The sequence below is a fragment of the Penicillium verrucosum genome, assembly GCF_028828655.1.
Source record: "Penicillium verrucosum strain IBT 35672 chromosome Unknown utg000001l_segment0_segment0, whole genome shotgun sequence".
NCBI lineage: Eukaryota > Fungi > Ascomycota > Eurotiomycetes > Eurotiales > Aspergillaceae > Penicillium > Penicillium verrucosum.
The window spans coordinates 14,927,600-14,947,007 of record NW_026643210.1 but is presented as its reverse complement, the minus strand read 5'-3'; the positions used below and the strand labels follow the sequence as shown (position 1 = coordinate 14,947,007).

Genomic DNA, 19,408 nt, shown 5'->3' with positions numbered 1-19,408 from the left:
CCTTACTCAATAGTAAGTCACCTCGTCTCCGTACAAAGTGGATCCGGCGCCGGGCTGTTTCACGATACCAGCTTCCACCAACTCATTGATCAGGTTGAATACCATCAGATCACAGCCGTGAGGTGCAATAAAATCCACTGCGACAGGCAGATATTCCTGCTGCTCGGTAATGGTGGAGTTGTAGAGCGCCTGGCCGACTAAATTGTAATTGTCATTAGTTATGATTCCAGATTAAACCTTCGGAAGGCTTATTCAAATAATAAGGGAATGTTTGAGCTTACTCGGAACGACCATATCGGGCACACCAGCAAAGTTAGCGATACGAGATGTAGCGAAACCTCTCGGGACACCCGGCATGCTATATGATTCCAATGGGTTAGCAAACAGTCTCTCAGACATCCTATAATATCGACAAGGACGAGCACGTACCTCCGGTAAGTATTGCGATAGGTCGGTGTGGCTTCAGTTCCAATGTAAAGAATCAAACTGTCCGAGCAAGTCTCCTCGTCGAAAACCTGGGCAGTTGTGTTCCACCAGCTGGTAAATGTGTTCTTGTGTTCAATTTCAGTGTCGAGTTGCGATTCCGGGTATCCAAGTCCCCAATCCCAACGGGACCGAGGCACGGGATTGATAAATGGCTTGCGACCGCCATTGGCAGCCGCGTAGTCTGCATACAGCGGTGCGGCAATGAGCGGATACTGCTGCTTCGAGATGAGGATAGAGTAAGTGAGAGCCAACATGCTGTCAAGGGTTGTGTTGGCGGCAACAGTCGAAGGCTTAGTGGACTCCCAGAGAGCATCGTAATCAAAAGCAGAAACATTCGCACCACCCAAGAAAGACGATAACTTGTCCACAAACTCAACCAAAAGCCCCTCGGCTGGGGTCGAGGCATTAGTTTTGAAATCGATCGTCTTGATAGACTTGGGGTACTTGGTGTAAGACTTCAGGCCTGCATCCTTGTACATCACCTCCGCAGCAGCCCGCCACAATTGCACATCTCTTGTCAAGAATCCGGCTGTGTCCAAAAGTGGCGACATGGGCATGACATTATCCAACGAGACCAAGTTCCATGAGGGTCTGTTACCGAAGCATCCGTTCACTTGCGACGGGTTGCGAATTGAGCCTCCGGTATCACTTCCAATTGCCAAATCCAACCAGTCATAAGCTCCAATTCCAGAGCCAGGACCGGACGAGGATGAGCTAGGATCTTGATAACCATCACCGCGGGCGTTGAAGGGGGAGTGATAATCAACCCAATCATCAGTGGCGGTCTCACCGTTGGCGAACTGACTGGTCTTCATCTTTCCGACAATGATGGCACCCGCATCAATGAGGGACTGGATTGCAGGTCCAGTGGTGTTAGCGACTGGGTACGTTTCATAGTAAGCGCGGTTGCCACAGCCGGTTTTGACACCCTTGATATCATAGATATCCTTAACACCGAGACGAACCTATGAGTGAATAAATAGTCAGTATTGCACGTCTCTCACACAGGGGCACCCTCTTATCAAAAGAGCGGAGCGTGGAGAATACATACTCCAGCCAAAGGCTTATCGGCTGTCTTGGTATAGTACAGCCGCGAAGGAACACCAATGGTCAACGACGCATATCCCTGCAAGCTTGCCGGCAAAACATCATACTCATTGTCACCAACCGAGACCAATCCCTGAGTGAAAGAGCCCATCACATCAGAATACAACAGCCAGGCTTCAAAAACGGCTCCACTGGACGGATCCAAGAAGTATGGACCAGCAGGCAGTGTCGACGATGAAGTTACTGTCTTTGACTTCTTGGCACCATATGCAGATGCATATCCAAGGATTTTAGGACCCCATGAAGAATGGGTTGACACATTCTGTGAGGGATTCTTGGAGGTGCCATTATACTCGACATAAATGTTGTCGAGGAATCCAGCGTTAAAGACATCGTCAGCAGACTCGTAGCTGCTCACCAATGAATCAAGGATTGTGCTGGTCAGCTTCGAGGCATCGCTCCGAATGACCGTCAGAGGTTGCAGGCCATTGAGTTTGCCGAACACGTGTGCATCGGCTTTCAGGGTTGTTACTACTCTTGTGGGAATGTAATAAGTGTTTCCATTGAGCTCAACAGTTTGTCCCTTAGAAGTGATTGTCGCGATGGCGGTAGTGGAGAGTGACAGCAGGGCTGACAACAGAGCTGGTAGACCGTATGAACCAGTAGGAGAGATCATGATGATTGACCTAGACACTCTACACTAGGGATTGATAGTTTGTAGAAAGGTATCTTTATCAAAAGCCCGGACATAATCTACTCATATATATACACATTTCACCATCATCTAATACTGGAGTCCAGATTATCTCAGATTGGTGCCTTCGGTTATCGAGGTACTTTCAGTGATAAAGAGATCTAATATGCATGACCAATTTGGGGTACCTGAGTTTAATGGATCAAAAGGGACTAGCCAGGGGAATACCTAGGTACCTGGGTAGTTCTCTTAGTATAGCTGTGGGAGATTATTGGTACGTTCCTTATCTTTCGCCAAGGCCATCCATGGATATTTCGGCAATTCACTGATAAGGCGAGTCATAATCGGATTCATGATTTCCTTGGTTCCCATTGGTTCAGAGAAACAACCTTAACCTGATAAGGTTAGTTGAATCCACACCCACGTTTTCCATGTGAATGCGAGCCTTGGAGCCTTGGACTTGGAGCTATTCCGTTCGTCGTGCATTTCAGGAGTCCGATTACATCCGATGCTATTTACCTGCCTGTTCTGCAAGGCGGGGTTCAGCCACAATCATAGCCGTTGGTCTTATAGGCACCGATTATGACAGGTGGGGTGTATGAAGTACCTAGTTATCAGACGTTCGTATTTTTCTAGCGTAATAGGCCTTAGTTCGCGGTATTAGGTAATACTATCTACGTTTTCTTGCTATAGTTAGTTAACTATAGCATATCACAGGTAACCTACATAGCGGACGAGATACCTGCTAATAGAGTGTCCTAGATGATAGTGTACCTTTTCAGCTAGTCATGCGCTGATAGAAAAATAGCAACGCACCTACCACATCACAAGAGTAATGGGTCCTCGGGGTCTTTGCATAATAAATCAGGGGTAGTGATACGGTTACGGGTACTTGCATAAGGTCCAAGGGTGGGATCAGCACTCACATTGTCTAAATAGGATTACCGATCACTGCCCAAGATTTTGGCAAGTCTCGCCATTTCATACTTAGCATACGAGACTTACCACCTAGTGGATTTAATCGCCCAACAGCAATATATTTCAATGATATAGGTAACCTGGGCGTGCATCACCTTCGGAATCTATCTTGTGAAACAGCCTACATATATAATTATCGACATTTTTCGTGTAACTTACGGGATGTCAGACCGCAGCTAAGAGACCAGTTCTGCAGGTTTGCCTAAATGAGCCTCTGAGGGGTCACAGACCTGAACTGCAGTCCTATATCCAACCTCCTATCTTGAAATCACTCGTTTGCTCACTCGTCTTTCCCAAGGTAAATCCAACTTCTAGACACTCGTTATACGTATTTTATTTGGTTTTTGTTTACCCACCCCCCGTTCGTTCGTTAGTTTGCTTCTCAGCTAGTATAATCGTCAGTATGCTGGCTTCTCCATATAGGGCCATTTGGACTACCTCTAGACGGACCATACCCCGGGCTGGTGCGACTGACGTCTCATGGTTATGGAAGGTGGTAGCAGCCTGCTTTGCAGCCTTGAACCTAGTCGGGTGAGTCTGATATCACGAGATGATAACATTACTTGAGGAACTGGAGGTCTCTGACTGAAGAGTTGCTGTGGTTAGGTATATGATATTGGCTGTAGTGGTCGGTTCCCCACCCCATGAGTTGCGAATCAATGCTACAGTCTCTATTGTTACTGCATTTGTGTTTGTTGGCATGTCTTACGGTGTATCAGGCCTGATTGCCTTCGCCCAGCGCCACCAAAAGCGGTTCCTCCTCCACTCAATATTTATGTGAGTGTCAATGAGAACTTCACCTCTTCTATCGGCTATTGGCTAACAATTGCAGCCCATACTCGACGGTGAATCTGCTCGCGCTCCTAAATATCCTGTTCCATATCCACGGAAGAAGTCTGCAAATGAACACCCTGCGGATCATAAATATATGCATACCGACTGCTTTCTCGGTTTGCTACGCCCTCGCGGGGATTTTGATATATCGAGAAGGTGGACATCAGCGAGCGGAGGAAGGCACGCCGCTACTCACCGACGAAGAGATGCAACGTCGCCAGTTGCTTCGTTTGTTGGGTGAACGTAGTAGCGCGCCATCGCCTGATCTTGTGCGAAACACTTATCGTTTCGATTTACCTGAAGATGAGGGAGCGCAGAAGGACTGGAGTCATTTGACTGCTTGAAGAACGCTACAGTATAGGAAAAATCGGGTGTGAGTCCAAGGGTATGAAGAGAGAGTGTATGAATAATGTAATTTGAAATGTGATCAAATAATCAACTATTATTTTCCACACGTGTAGCTGTATAGTGTGTACGGAGTACAAAGTGTACAAAGTGTAGATGGAAGAAGTGCCGGGGTGCTGGACCTCGGCTGTTTCTTTTTTTAGGCCGACCGCATTTAAAAAGTCCAGAGAATCGTCATCCCAGAATTCACCTCCTCATATAACCTCCTAGTTCTGATCTCTCTTAAACACAATTTAGAATGTCAAATCGCGTGACAATTTTCGACCCCCCGCGCAGGATCATTCCAAGGCTCTTATCGAGAATGTGCTCGATCTGACCCCAGTGGTGGACCTCGGCCCAGTATGACATCCTGACATCCTGCCATCCTGACATCCCTCAATTCGGTCATATTTTAACAAATTCTTCTTGGTCTCTAGGATGTCTTCACCAATACCCGCCCACTATGGCATCCCCCGGAGCTCGCGGCATCTACGGCGGAGCCGCGATCGCACAGTCCCTATCAGCAGCCATGCTGACCGTCCCCGCCGACTACGCCGTCCACAGCATGCACTGCTACTTCGTGCTTGCCGGCGATTCCGAGATCCCGATTCTATACCATGTCGAGCGCGTACGCGATGGAAGGAGCTTTGTGACGCGAACCGTGCAGGCGCGGCAACGGGGGCGACCGATCTTCACCACCACGCTGAGCTTCAGCCGGGTCGGCAGTGGTGGCGAGAAGACTATTCACCACGCCGTATCAAAGCCAGATGTTCCATTGCCGGAAGAGGCTGAGCCGGGCAGTCTCAAAGCGCTCAGCAATGCGGGCGGCGGTCCTTTCGAATCAAGAAAGGCGGGCATTTTAAACCGTACGTCCCTGGTCGGAAGCTCCATGTTAGGCACGTTGTACTAATGGCTGTCGGAATCAAACAGGTACATCCCCTAATCAAGAAGATAAGAAGGTCCGGCGATATATTCGCGCCCGCGGCGCGATCTCCGAACAGGGTGGTTACCAGGCACACCTGTCGGCACTTGCCTATATCACCGATAGCTATTTCATCGGTACTATCTCGCTCGTCCATGATATCCCCCGCTTTTCCTCCCCCGCCGAGCTCGAGAAGCTTCTGAACGCACTTAAGAACCCATCTGATCTCGACGATGAGGATATCACGCGAGCTCTGAGGGAGTTGAAGGAAGAGGAAGCTGTAGAATTGCGTCGCCGTCTGGAAGGGGCCTTGAACAGGGCCACGACGGGTAAAAATGAGACAGATCATAACGAGCTTGGCATGATGGTCAGCCTAGACCATTCAATTCACTTCCACAATCCGCGGGCATTCCGTGCCGATGAGTGGATGTTGACGGAGATGGAGAGTCCATGGGCTGGCGAAGGGCGAGGCTTGGCAATTCAGAAGATTTGGTCTAAGGATGGGCTACTTATTGCTACTTGCATGCAAGAGGTATGTAATTGCTTTTTTTTCCGTTCATTCTAGGGCTTAGTGCTAACTCTATAATAGGGCGTTGTGCGGTTAAAGCAAGACAAGCCCCCGCTGTCGAAGATTTAGAAAGCTTGTGCTATACCCCTTACCTTGAAGGAGTTATATCGCTCCTATCACTTTCTCTTCTTTTCACATATCTTCATTTATATATTTGGGCTGAGTCCCCCTCAACTTCCTGTGATTTTTCTTTGTGCTGAGGCTGGCCATTCTTAGCTATTTCTCGACCGCATGAGCATGTTGTATTTCAATAGCACCAATCAATCTGGAATATTTAATTTAGATACACATCGTCACACCGAAGACACAGTCTTCCTAGTTAACAAATCATAAAACGCAAGAAACGAACACAAAACAACTTTTGCGTTGTTAAACAAAAAGCCGACCCAGTTTTGATCTCCCAGAGCCAAAATGCGAGCACAAAACAAGATATTACAAAGTCCACTCAAACCTCAATTCTCTCATCTTTCTCGCTTTCCTCATGTCCTGTCTTTTCCTCGCCAACCCGTTTCTGATAGTATTCCAAGACCTTAGCCCCCAAATATCTCTCCCCTTATATTCACCCACATGTTCAGGCCAACTCCTCATCTCCGTGGCAAGATTATCGAGGTCAGCCATTGGAAGCTCATCGAGTGGCGTAAGATACGTTTTGACGCCGAAGACGATCGCCCCTGTCCGCGGCAGTCGACGGAAAGTCTGTCTCTCGCGGCGGATGAGGATATCTGACGGCAGTGGGCTGGTCAACTCTTTCTCGCAGAGGGAACCAGGCCGATAGAGGATCTCGGCCAAGTTCTCGTTTGGTCCTTTGACTTCTACGAAGAAGTTTGAGCGTTCCATTGGAGAGGTTGGGGTTAGGCGGGCGAGGAATCTGAGGATTGTTAGTTTATTATTTTCTTTTCGTGGCCATTCTTCTTGATCTAATTCAGAGGTCACTTACTTGCTAACGGAGTTCGCAACTTGTTGGTGCCACAGCGGTACAGGGCCATGCAGTTGAGAGATTGTCCAGCCAATTCTCTGATTCACTGTCCACCCCGTTGGGAAGAGACTAGCGCTAGCTGCCCTTTGTTGGTGTTAGGATTGTCAAATTGGCTTTTTATGTTTGGGTTGAGACATACAGGTAGAATTCCCCTTCGTCGTTCATCATCAAAATACTGAGATCCTCCATCGTGAGACGAACAGCAGCCTCAAGTGCCTCGGTCAGTCCCTCGTTGGGGTCACGCCCGCTGACGGCGAATTTGTCGCCGGTCATGCGATTATCGATGATCTTTCGGCCGTCTTGGATTGACATTTCGAACATATTGGGGAATCTCTCACAAAGAAAGTTCGAAACTTCCTCCAATGCCTCCTGGCATGGATCAATTGACTCTGGCAGACAACGCAGGACCTCTTCTCTTTTCTCGTGGAGCAATTGAGTCCGGACGTGGTGTTCGTCCATGTAGTTCTTGTCGAGGGTGAGCCAATTCTGGGCGTCAAGTTTGCGAATGTCCATCATCACACGGTATCGCTCTCGGCCTTTGATGGGCTGCGCTGGGTATGGTGCCATGCGTCTGATGTCGGATGGATTGGAGACATTTTTTGAGCAATGCTTCCCTTTCAAGTTGTGTGATAACCACTGAAGAAGTTGCTTTTGGTGTCTGACTGCGAAAAGAAAGACGAAGATTGGAATGGCAACTAGTGAGAAGGTTGTCATACTTTTTCCATTTAAAGGTTCCAGGTATATATAGATCGTTGAGAATGTTTTCTTTTTGAAATCAAAACGACTAATTAAGAGCGCTCAATGTCAAAGTAAAAAAAAAAAAAAAGTGAATACGATGGACTATGAACTAGATAGACTAGACTATATAAATATGATTTTAAAGATGGGCTATGAAGTCACCCATCGGGAAACAGGCAGCAAAGTAGAAGATCACCAGACGATAATTCTCAGCTTCACACTAGTCTCAGTCAAAAAAAGGATAGCAAAAAAAGGATAGCTCTAAGGTATGGCAGCTGCATTCCACATGCCTCATTCGGCGAAGTTGTGCCTGCGGAACTACTGTGATACGCCCAGGGATTCCCCGCAAAAAAAAAAAAGGTCAGAGTTCACCGGGGAGTACTACCCACCACATGATCTCAGAGGTATTTTTTTATGTATATATATATATATATATTATGTATTATATATTATATATTAAGCCCAAAAGTTCAAGAGTGGGAACTTTGACAGTCAGGGCTGTGCACAAACAATTAACTCCGAGTGTGTATGAGTGGAGATGGATTACAACTAAACCTTCTCTAACTGGTTGTTGATCTCCTACCAGTCCGACAAGAGGACTCCAAAAACTAGTATCTAGGCCCATAGTTGCTTGGCGGATCAATTCCGGAGACAGGGCTTCCACGATCTAGACACAGAATCCCGTATTTAGCTTCAAATAATCGTCAAGCTCGTTTATTACCGTCCGTGCATCCTATGAACCGCCAGGGCTTCCCCACTCGAACAATTCTTGAATAACTAACTACTATGTAGACTTCGGATAGCTATCGTCGGCGAGACAAATAACCAAGAGTTAATTCGAACCGCGTAGGGCGCTTGCAAACTCATGAGTATCCAAACTCCGAGAATAACAGATGTTTGATCTGGGGTCACGCAGGTCCGGGGTTCAGCTGTTAATCATTACCGTGTGGGAATGTTTAGTGACATATGAGATCTGACTGGCTCGGGGATGGATAGGTGCACATCACATTCGAGCTAGGTAGATGGGCACATGGATTTAGTCTGACGTATCATAGTCATACCCCTCGTGTGTGGGGTGAATATCAGGGGGCTTTTGCTTTTTTTTTTTTTTTTCTTTTTCTTTTTCCTCCAACGGGTCTCTCGTTTGTCACATCAGCCCCGATTTAAAGATACTAGGGTTACTACAGGATGTTCGCTTTTCCTTGGCTTTAGGTTGGGCTAACAATGTCATTTGCATCGGATACCAACACTAACACCTAACATTTAACACAATAATAAACATAAACTAAACTAAAGTGTCTCACTCTGGATCACCAGGCCATCATTTACTAAAATACTTAAGAGGCTCCACAGACTCCATCTGGGGTTCCCGCTGTAACCGCATATCCACCGCATATCCACCCCCTTTCGCGCAAAGCGCGTTTGCCGCTATTATTCTTTTATGATATAATTACAACTTACGTTGCTTTCTATTTTCCAGGTCTGGGCTTTGATTCTTTTGATATCTTGAAAATGTCTTATTCCCTGATTATTATTATTTTCCGCCTCCCCGTCATAGTCTCTTTCCCCCAGGCTGATATTCCCACACAGACCACCAAGATCAGGATCAGATTGATCTACAAAGTATAATAGATTTTCGCCACCGCTCATGATCTTCACGAACTTGTTTGCGCATTTCATTCATAACTAGATGAATGGGAAATACTGTACATAGTATTCCGTACATAGTATTCCGTACTCCGCACAGAATCCTTCCATTGCTACATAATTGACTAACTAGTTTATAATCTAGTACATCCCACACGGGCCAATCAATTCTCCTAGCTAGACCTGATCCAAGACTTTTGTAAGTCTGGACCACGACTAGATTCATCAATCCTTGAACCCTTGAAGTCTTCATCCTGGATCTGGATCACAACAATTAAAGTGCAGACCAATGCAAGTCACCACTCGGGGCTTTGTCAATCACCCCATCGGTCCGCAAAGTCGTTTTTTTTTTTTTTTTTTTTCTCTTTCTTTGTTTTTCTCGTTACCTGTCTCTTCCGCACAGACGTTTAGATCACCTGAAGCTGTCCTGTATGGTTGGATTGGAGATTCCAAGGTGGATCTCCCGTCTACCCGGCCCTTTATTTTTTGCATTAGTAGCGCTCCAGCCGAAAAAATCCTAGAAATTGCATCATATTTTTACGGAAATAATGTCTCCAATGGGGGTTATGTGTCCTTGACAGGGACTTTGGTGGTACAGGATATTGTTGAATGAGTCACATGTTTGCTGATCACATGGTTGTTTTCTGTTTCGGTCAGAGAGGATGTTCAATTTTGATATTTAGACCAAGGGGTCATTTCTTTGTTTTTCGAACTGCAATTTCTCCATCAAGCTTTTTTATTCAATATTAGAAGTATTAGAAGCCGTGTTATGATAGCGGACATAAATAAGGTAGTACTGATGCAAATATTCCAAGCTGATTCTCGAAGAGATGCGACGATTGCAACACTATTTCTAGCTTGATTCATTAGCGAAATCGGATGGAATTTTCAAGTCTTTCGAGACTACGTCACAATAATATGTAATATGCATTAATATCTCGTATTTAGAGGGCACTCATCTAAATTGAATGGTCTCTTTCCTAAGTACATGGACAGAAAGAGGTGTGAGTCAACCAAATCATCCTATGAGAGTCACCGTTTGCAGCTTTCCATCTTGCATAGTGTCAACTGCATCCACCCCAGGTCTCATAGCACCCATGATACCCGCAACACGATGCGCAATCATAACAATAGTGTGACCTTGAAGATCATGGCGGAGCATATCTGTCAGAATAGATTCAGTTTCCGAGTCCAACGAAGAGCTAGCTTCATCTAGAATGGTTCGGCTGAGGGCGAACAGTTGTAAATGTCCGGTCGAGAATGGCAGAAATGAAGACATAGGAAGATCTAGTAAACTTCGAATATCAATATTCATGTTTTCCTTCTTGCTGTCTGGGATGGCCGATGTCGAATGAATCTTGTCCCAAAGACCCGTCCTTTGGAGACTCCATAATATATCTTGATCCGAGCTCGTATGATAAGGATCTAGATTGAACCGCAGACTGGCCTTGGGAATACTCAACCCATCTTGAGGCACTGTAATGAACCCGCGTTTTCGGACTGTTCTCGGGGACAGATAGCCAATATTGATGTCGTCAATTGAGATAGATCCCTGTCCGGGCCGGAGGAGCTGCAACAATGAAAGCATCAAAGTGCTTTTCCCACTAGATGGAGGGAGAGCGTAGTTAGCCATGGAGGTCGCAGCGCTACCGATTGGTCTTATTTATTCCTACCTTCCTGTTCGGCCTATAGTCCAGGGTTGACGGCAAGAGAGAGATTGGACAAGGAAAGTGCCGCGGACTCTGAATAGGCGACTGAGATGCCATTGACCTCCAAATTGCCGGAAGAGGGCCATTGCAATTTGTAAGTCAGGATCCAGAGTACCCCTGTCGTCATCCTCAGGGACGCAGTCTTGTATACTCTTCAATTGGGAAATGGACCCCAGAGAGGTTTCCAGAGATGTCCATGACTGTATAAGGCGTAGGAGTGTGGTGTTCGCAACGATGAGCAAGTTTAGAGCCACGCCAAGATCCGCACCAGTGGTCGTATTCTGATACAGAACGGTGAAAGCGATGAGAACGACTGCGAAAATCGCAATAATACAATCCATGATCATCTTCAGCCAGCATTGTAGGCAGAGAAGAATGTAGAACGGCTTCTGGGATAGCGAAAGAGAAGTTGGCATGAAAATGACGAATCTCATGCTGGTAGCCTAAGGCCACAATTTTTGATAACATCCCTTGAAGCTCTTGCCCTCTCCATCTTCCTTCGTTCCTTCCTTCCCTGTCCATTCAATAGCCGGACATTGAGTTGTATCGTGGAAATATTTCGCATTAACTATACCAGCTTGGGGCGTTGTGGTTTAGGGATTACACACGGTCGGAAAAACTAGATTGAAGTGAAAGTAGGCTGAAAATAACAGTCGGATCATTAAAACTAGACTACAAGTTATTTCCAGTCTTCCTAATGGGAAGATATCAAAAACAATCTGAGTATAAAGCAACACCCGCCCATGCAATATATGGTCCCTGATAGAAAGTAAAGTGAGATGTCTCAACATGGGGGAACAAGAAGCAAAACGTAAATGAAAATGCAGGCACCTGTGCGGTTTTTTTTTTCTCCCTTCGACAGGAGCGTGGTTCGAAGCAGCTGGTGGAGTTCCTATGTTGCTCAAACGTTAGAGAATAAGGATATGGTCAGTGTCACTCGCCTCGTGAAAAGAAAATTAAAATCTTTGAATGGCCAAAATGGTGAGAGAGAAAGAAAAATAGACAGCCAAGAGGAATAAATGTCCGCGAACAAAGTCGCTATGTCGAGTCAATATTCGAGTAAATCGTGAGAAGCACTCAGCCTCAGACGCGCAATCACTGACCATCTTCAACAAATGATCGACGCTTTATCCGTGCGAGCAGTATCAATCCTCGTCATCGAAACCCCAGTATTGCGAGACGGGATAGGCTCGAGGACATCATCACCATTCGCAAGACGCTCATCCCTCTCACATTCCAACCTCTCAGCCTCCTTAATGCGCTTGAGCTCCTGACAGAACTTGCTGTTTGATCTGATGCGATCACCGTAGCGAATAAATGCAAACGGAATTATAGAGACGCCGAGACTAATGAAAGCAATCAAACTGCAAGCCCAAGGAACACCGAGCCGGTTAAACATCGGCTTAGCCGCGAGCGGGAGCACAGCTCCAAAGATACTTCGTGTGCAGCTTGCGGCGGACTGTGCGCTGGCAGAGAGAGTCTCGTATGCGTCGGTCAGGTAGTTCAACATAGCCATGAAGATCAGCAGGTAGCCCATTCCGAACGGGATGCCGGAGAGGAAGGGGACGACCCAGTGGATGTTCGGCGAGGCTGTCCAGCCTATCCAGAAGAGAGAGATCACGTATAGGGGTCCACCGATGCAGGCGAGGGGAAGTCTGCGGTACTCCTCGATGAAGGCCCAGCTGGCGTTTCGGGCTTTTGCTCGGGCTAGGAAGCCATCGTACCATAGGAAGACGAAACAGGCAAGGACGGCGCCGATGCCGACTGTTGTGTCGAAGAACATCAGAATCTACTCGTTTTGAGTTTAGAGAAGGGACGTTTGGGTAGACTTACTAGGCAGAAACATCAAGCCAGAGACACCAGGGCTCATTTTGTAGATATCTGCATGATGTTTGTTAGTGCCTGTCTCCAACAGGGTTATGCATCAGCTAGCTGGGATAGGTCACCGACCTTGGAAGATAATTGGATATGCCTCGAAATAGAGGTAGAAGATTGCATATGCCAGAGAAAGATACAACGAACTCAGAGAGACGATATACTCATGAATAAGCATGCGGAAAGGTCTTGATATCGTGATGAGAAGCATTTCGCGCAGATTGCGACTCTGAATTTCCAAGGGCGATACGATGCTTGAATTCCCAGTGTCTTTGCGTAAATTTTGCGCACGACGCTTCAGAATGACGGGGGCATATGTTTCGGGCATAAAAATAATCAACGGCAAGGTAGCGCCTGCCAGGATGAGTCCAATCCAAAAACACCAACGCCAGTCGACAACTGCCACGAAGCCAGATACCCAAGGTCCGATAATTGGCCCGAAGGTTGTACACTGTTAACAAATTAGCTGTTGGACCCAAGAGCTCTAGTTAAATGTATGCAGCAAACTTACAGCCATGAAATAAGCCATTAGCCGACCTCGCAGTGTGGGGTCGTCATTCACATCCGCAAACAATCCGCCGACAGTAGCGATGGGGGCCGACGCAACCATTCCATTGAATAGTCGGAAGACAAGCAGAGATGTATATGAATCTGCGACAGCGCACGCCAGCGTGAATATCATGAATAAAACAAAAGAGATAAGCAAAGGGGGCTTCCGGCCAAAATACTCTGAGCTAGGACCCCATAACAACGGTCCTACGACATAGCCGATGAGAAAGATGGAGATGGGCAAGACGAGCATTGTTTGGTTGGTGATGTTGAACTCTTCGGCAATTTGGGGGATGGCGTTGCTACAAATTGACGAGCCGATAGTACTGTTCATGACCTGCATGATACCAGCTGTGAGAACAAGAAACTTCCTCCTCTATCGGTCATATCAGTACTCTTTTCTTCGCCTTGCTGCTTTGTATTGGGTAATATCCCACATACCGTTCTCCAGTTAACGGGGTTTTCTGGGTCATTAGGTCCGAATGAAACAATCGTTTTGGAAGCCACTCGACGGAATTTATAATATGAAGGGTTTCCATAGCGTTCTTGGATGGGCTCATGGTCGACTTCCGAATCTTGGTCTTCAGAATCATGGGAGTGACGTGACTCATGAGATGGAGTCACTACGTTCTCTGTACAACAGTTTCAGTATTTTGAACACTTAAGATACAATATAGAAAGCATCGGCGAATAATATAGGTGACTCACCTGTTGCTGACATGATCTTTTCCATATTTTCCTCGGTAGCCACATGATCCGACATCTTGGCGACCTTGTCTCGACAAAATGGACGGTCTGTACACTAGATGAAGATCTAGGCGGAACGCAAGAATTATAAAGGGCTTCAAATTGAAAATGCCCATCCCTACACAGTGGCAGTGGATATGTGACTCAGGAAAAATAAATCGTTGTTTTTGATGTGGATTCCCTGAATTTGACAAATCGAGTCGGGACGCGAAGCTTAGGAACTTACATCAGAGACTAGCCTTTCCCTGTCAAAATAGGCATTTGGTGGTGTGGATCAGTAGGCCTGGCTCGGGTAGGACGGCTTTACCCCAACTGTTTGGACGAAAAATCAGGAAGCCGCGGATTGCTACACTGAAAATTTTGATTTGATTCTGTGGAATATCACATGGGGTCTCGCATAGAAGACCGCTTATCACAATCACTTGATAGACTAGCACATTGTCGCTTGCGAAACTACAAAGGTCCATACAAACCTTATTCACCGCATGCATCCTCGTTCGAATATTGAATTCTTCAATGTGTGATGACGGACAAAGACCCTGTCGATCAACGATTGGCCTTGCATTAGCAATTGCGCCAGATAGTTCCCCTGTCATCTAAGTGACACCGATGAGACAAACTCAATTGGGCTGACGAGTACTTGTTCCCATGATATGTGTGATTTGCGTAGTGGGCTCATTAACCCAATCTAGCTATAGCCGATTTTTAATCCGAGGAAGCTCTTTGTAGCGGGGACCCCCAATTCTGGGCACAACGGGAACGGGAACGGGGTATTCTACACATCGTGAGCTCGACTTGGAAAAGTACAAATTTTGTTCTCGGAGGAGGATCCGAAAGCGCCCCACATAAGAGTAAACGATGCCGTTTCGGGGGTATGCTGTCTCTTCCGATATGTATGTTGTAGGCCTTAATAAACTCGTTTCTCGGGATTTGGGCTAATGTCGGCTAAACTAACATTCCCCGACGTCGTGTCTGATTGCGTTGCGTGCTGACGAATTCGGCTTTCTAGCCGATCTGCCCTGATCGCCCAAAAATCCCCTTGCGCATCTGCAAGACATCAAGGGATAAAGACTATACAAATGGAGCCTCAATACGTCTCAAGAATTCCTTCCATTCTGCTCAATTCTGGTCGCAATGTATTATTATGACTTATTTTCAACAAGCACAAATATCAAAGTTCAGTTGAAATGAGTGTCTATCTACGGCTAACCATAGGGATATATTCGGTCACATAAACTCTTAGAAGCTGTATATGTCATCGTTGCTAATATGAAATAACTAGTTAGTACTTCAATGCCTGGTTTCTGAACACCGAAAGCGCAAATCTTGGTGTAAAAACTCACAACGGCCGGTTTATTCCATTCCTCCCCTCCGCTTGGGAGTTCACCCAGACACTAACACTCATAGCGGCGACTGGGAAAACTCCATAGCCGCAATTATTAATGAGTACTGTCTCATCTCGCCAGTCAAGAATATCCGTCCACAATTCCCCAGCATGTCTGTGACCAACAAACATGCGCTTGTAGGACGCGCCACCATTGCTGAGGATACAGGCAAGACCGAATGGGTGTTTATAGCTCCCGTAGCGCACGAATCCTGTATATAACTGTAAGAACTAACAATTCACATCCAAGAAACCCATACTGACCAATGCAGTTCCGTCTATTGAAGTAGTCTCGTTGTTCCCCGTGTGCATATAACTTTCGGACACGCGTGAGTATAGGAAGCGTTCCGCGGCATGATGGCCTAGGCTGGGGCTCGGGTCCACTATTAATTCCATAGAGGTCTCCGTAAAAGATGCATGGCTGCCCTTGGCTTCGAAGGAGGATCAAAGAGTATGCGAGAGGTTTGAAGAAGGGCGCAATGATAGTCTATCAGGAGCTTTAAGTTCTCATCCACGTCCCAGGGCTGTATAAGATGTATCTGACCTCTAATGATTGTCCAGGTTGCTGTGAGATCGTAAGCTTCAGTAACACGACACAAAGGGTCTTCAACATACTGTATCATGATTTCCAACAAAAGTCTGACGGTGAAAGTGAGGTTAGTTTGGTAAACATTTCGCACAAGATTATTGAGCCTTACTACTGCATGCGACGGCATCTGCTCTACTAGCGTGCCTTTGAAAATCTTTCGTAGATCACCACCTGCCATCTTGGAGATAGCTGCAAACCGGCCCAAAAGTGGCACATCGAACAAGGAGACCCCATAATCCATTAGTTTAAGATACCCTAGAAGTAGACCCACCTCTCCTCTCCAGTACTCTGCGACTAAGAAGTAATCAGCACCAACCGTTTTGCGCAAATGTGTCACGAATTCTTTCTGAAAAGAGGCGGAATAATGCTTTGCTGCATCGATTCGCATTCCACTGATTGGTAATTCGGTACAAATCCACTCTCCCCAGTTTAATATATCAGCTCGAACTTCGGGATGGGAATGGTCGAGATCGGCGAACATCAGGTAGTCGTAATTTCCATGCTCCTCACTCACGTCCTTGGCCCAGTCTTTATTCTGTCCCAGTGTCTTGTATATTGCATGCTGCTGGGTCGCATCATCCCAGTCCACACCAGTAAAATGTTCCCAGTGATACTTCATGGAGCTGTACTTCTCACCACGTCCCGGAAAGTCGAAGCCGACCCAACCAGAGATGGTCAGAGATGGAGATATTTCAGTGTTCCGATCTGCAAGGTTTTCGACATCGATAAGCACTCTGGTCTTTCCCGTGTCACCAAAGAAATAATCACCTTCTGGGTCCATCTTGACGACTGTGAACTTCTCAGTCGAATCCGCCCCAGCCTTCTGGTTCAAGACAGTATCCCAGTAAATCCCAATGTCCATATCTTGTGCGGCCCGTACCAAGCTCTGGAGGTCCTCCTTCGGGCCCCATCGCGTGGCTCTAGTGCCCTTCTGGTCGAATTCCCCGAGATCATACAGATCGTAGATATCGTATCCAATTCCAGATGGGTTCATCCCCTTGCACCCAGGCGGAATCCAAATGTTGTCAACTCCGATGTCTTTCAGATCGGGGATTGCCTTGCGGAGGCGCTTCCAATGGCGTTGGTCAGCTGGGACGTGCCATTCAAAACCTTGCATCATGAGTGTGTTTTCGGGGGAGACCACGACTGCTTTTCATCAAGTCCGACGGCATCTACTCGATATCGAGATGGTTAGCTCATAGCAGGAAATACATGGAGATAAGAGATTTAAGAACCTTCGATTTCTCGCCACTTCTTGGTCCCTCTCTGGATCTTCAAACAGCAGCTTAAGAATGACGGCATTTGGCCGATGCGTGTCTCTATCGCGAAAATGGTTAGAGAAATGAAATAATGGCATCCAGCAATCCTCAAATATACGATGGTCCCCAAAAATCAGGCCTGGGCGGAACTAACGAGTGACGAGTGACACTGACACAACCTGCTGTGCGAGATACATTGGCCGGTATAGATTCAAAAACCTCCTCGTTGGGTTGGAAAAGCAAAAGCGCCCTGGTTTGAAAGATAAGATAGATGCTTAAATTAACATCTTCCTATTGATATGAACAAAATTCATTATTTTCGTCTGTTTTCATAGAGGTTTATTTGCGTAGGCTGTCGCAGCTGCACTGTGGCAACACCTAGGACACACCTACCCCCAGTGAGCTTTGTACAAATAGTCAATGCGATGAATCGGTGTCACGAATAGTTGACGCGTCCATCTTTGGTTACATAAATACAGGTAGAGCGTGGAAGGTCTGTAAGTATATTGTCCAGTACAGACATCTCGGATCGTGGGAACCAAGTAACAAATGTAGCCAATCACACAGCTTGTTAGGAGTGACTAAAATAGACTTGGCTCTGGGTATTGATTCGTGGAAAAGCAGGCTGAGAGCTGTAAATGACTAACGAAAGCGCACTTCCAAGGTTCCAAGGGAAATGCCTCAAAAGTGGCAGTCTTGGCGCTGTGGTGTTACCAAATTGGTAACGAATTGTAAATACGTGTCCACAGTGGGGATGTGGCGGGTGGCTCGTGCGTGGCGGAGTACTGTTGCGGCCAACTGACCCTTTTCATTCATTTTTTATGCATTCACATTACTTAAAATAGACAGCTCTAGAAATCTTCTATGTTATATCTTGACTGACTATTGACAAAACTGTGATAGAATTCTCCACGCCTCATATCTCACTTCTCAATCTCCTCCATCGTCCGCTGTGCATCCCTTGCTGAGGTTCTCACTTCATCTCCAATCTCTTCTATTATAGCCAACTCCCCAAATCTCACCTTCCAAAACTGCCACCTCTCCTTACAAAACCCATGTTGACCTTTCCAGAGCGGGCCTCCTTTCCCGAGAGCGCCATCAAACCCTTCGTTAGACTGATAGATATCTGTCCCGAAAATACCGATCCACGCAGCAGCAGCAGGAATCAATGCTTCTAGTTTCCCCCGGATTGCTCTGTTGGTATTTCCAGTGCCTCGCGCAAGGTAATCAGCGCAAACCAGGAGTATATAAAGACAGGCTCTTTTGTCGCCATTAACCGTGCGGTGAATCTGTCCCGGTTGATAATTCGCGAGATTGCGTTTTGGCGAGAGTCGGAGGGTCCAGCCGGTACGGATGCATTCCACTCATCGCGGAGTTGCCAGCCAAGCATTGGTAGGTCTTTCCAGACTTGCATATCGTGCAGCGAAATGGAATTCCCGGTTGATGTTTTTGCATTGGGGAGTTTTGAGAGTTGGACTAGCACATTGACGAGTTTGTCATGGTGATCGGGGAAGTCGTATGCACACTTGAATATCAAGCTCCATAGGCTGGTAATTCCTCCCTCGGGATCTGACTCGTCTGCCAAGGAGATGGAGGCCAAATATTCAACGGCTTGCTGTGTAGATATGCTGTCGCTGAACAAGTCTTGTAGAATCGCAAATCGAGGGGCAAAAGTATCTTCTGTGATCGCGACCATTTTCGGTGATGGTTGATCAGAAATAGGTTGATCAGAAATAGATTTTTTGTATATGATAAAGAACAGCTTCAGTGATGTTGTAATTTTCTAGACTCAGGTTCTAGGGATTTAATTGTCTCTTATCACTGTGAATATTGGTCATCTCGAAGCTCAGTATCCCATAGTGGCCTCGTGGCCTTTATCTGATGATCTCATTGGTTCTGATACGAAGGTTGCATACAACATATGTAGCTTCACCAGTACGCTAATCCAGGGCCCTACGGCAGTATTTTGTTATATAACAGCATGCAGTTTTGATATGCCTCGGTTCTTTTAGGGAAATCAAC

At 46.5% G+C, this 19,408-nt stretch overlaps 8 protein-coding genes across 8 annotated transcripts; 2 read left to right on the top strand and 6 right to left on the bottom strand.

Annotated features, from left to right (window-relative positions):
- Positions 1–6: 6 nt before the first annotated feature.
- Positions 7–2,209, bottom strand: N7516_005521 (uncharacterized protein; the record flags this gene model as incomplete). Its single annotated transcript, XM_057218241.1, has 4 exons — positions 7–197; positions 282–358; positions 430–1,451; positions 1,538–2,209. The coding sequence occupies 4 exons, from the start codon at positions 2,207–2,209 to the stop codon at positions 7–9; spliced, it is 1,962 nt and encodes a 653-aa protein (XP_057080124.1).
- Positions 2,210–3,608: 1,399 nt separating this feature from the next.
- N7516_005520 (uncharacterized protein) lies at positions 3,609–4,383 on the top strand (the record flags this gene model as incomplete). Its single annotated transcript, XM_057218240.1, has 3 exons — positions 3,609–3,736; positions 3,812–3,982; positions 4,038–4,383. The coding sequence occupies 3 exons, from the start codon at positions 3,609–3,611 to the stop codon at positions 4,381–4,383; spliced, it is 645 nt and encodes a 214-aa protein (XP_057080123.1).
- Positions 4,384–4,540: 157 nt separating this feature from the next.
- Positions 4,541–5,982, top strand: N7516_005519 (uncharacterized protein; the record flags this gene model as incomplete). Its single annotated transcript, XM_057218239.1, is given in 5 exon segments — positions 4,541–4,573; positions 4,682–4,768; positions 4,785–5,289; positions 5,354–5,877; positions 5,935–5,982. The coding sequence occupies 5 exon segments, from the start codon at positions 4,541–4,543 to the stop codon at positions 5,980–5,982; spliced, it is 1,197 nt and encodes a 398-aa protein (XP_057080122.1).
- Positions 5,983–6,358: 376 nt separating this feature from the next.
- On the bottom strand, positions 6,359–7,456 carry N7516_005518 (heme-dependent oxidative N-demethylase family protein; the record flags this gene model as incomplete). The annotated part of the gene is made up of 4 exons (XM_057218238.1): positions 6,359–6,424; positions 6,481–6,781; positions 6,851–6,973; positions 7,029–7,456. 4 exons carry the CDS (start codon positions 7,454–7,456, stop codon positions 6,359–6,361), a joined length of 918 nt encoding a protein of 305 aa, XP_057080121.1.
- A 2,836-nt stretch (positions 7,457–10,292) lies between these two features.
- On the bottom strand, positions 10,293–11,417 carry N7516_005517 (uncharacterized protein; the record flags this gene model as incomplete). Its single annotated transcript, XM_057218237.1, has 2 exons — positions 10,293–10,878; positions 10,948–11,417. 2 exons carry the CDS (start codon positions 11,415–11,417, stop codon positions 10,293–10,295), a joined length of 1,056 nt encoding a protein of 351 aa, XP_057080120.1.
- A 674-nt stretch (positions 11,418–12,091) lies between these two features.
- N7516_005516 (MFS transporter) lies at positions 12,092–14,170 on the bottom strand (the record flags this gene model as incomplete). Its single annotated transcript, XM_057218236.1, has 6 exons — positions 12,092–12,747; positions 12,817–12,864; positions 12,934–13,309; positions 13,370–13,783; positions 13,849–14,039; positions 14,116–14,170. 6 exons carry the CDS (start codon positions 14,168–14,170, stop codon positions 12,092–12,094), a joined length of 1,740 nt encoding a protein of 579 aa, XP_057080119.1.
- Positions 14,171–15,393: 1,223 nt separating this feature from the next.
- On the bottom strand, positions 15,394–17,583 carry N7516_005515 (alpha-amylase; the record flags this gene model as incomplete). Its single annotated transcript, XM_057218235.1, has 7 exons — positions 15,394–15,418; positions 15,498–15,750; positions 15,803–16,025; positions 16,083–16,103; positions 16,154–16,177; positions 16,237–17,273; positions 17,541–17,583. 7 exons carry the CDS (start codon positions 17,581–17,583, stop codon positions 15,394–15,396), a joined length of 1,626 nt encoding a protein of 541 aa, XP_057080118.1.
- Positions 17,584–18,560: 977 nt separating this feature from the next.
- N7516_005514 (DUF3632 domain-containing protein) lies at positions 18,561–19,082 on the bottom strand (the record flags this gene model as incomplete). Its single annotated transcript, XM_057218234.1, has 1 exon — positions 18,561–19,082. One exon carries the CDS (start codon positions 19,080–19,082, stop codon positions 18,561–18,563), a length of 522 nt encoding a protein of 173 aa, XP_057080117.1.
- Between the last annotated feature and the right edge of the window lie 326 nt (positions 19,083–19,408).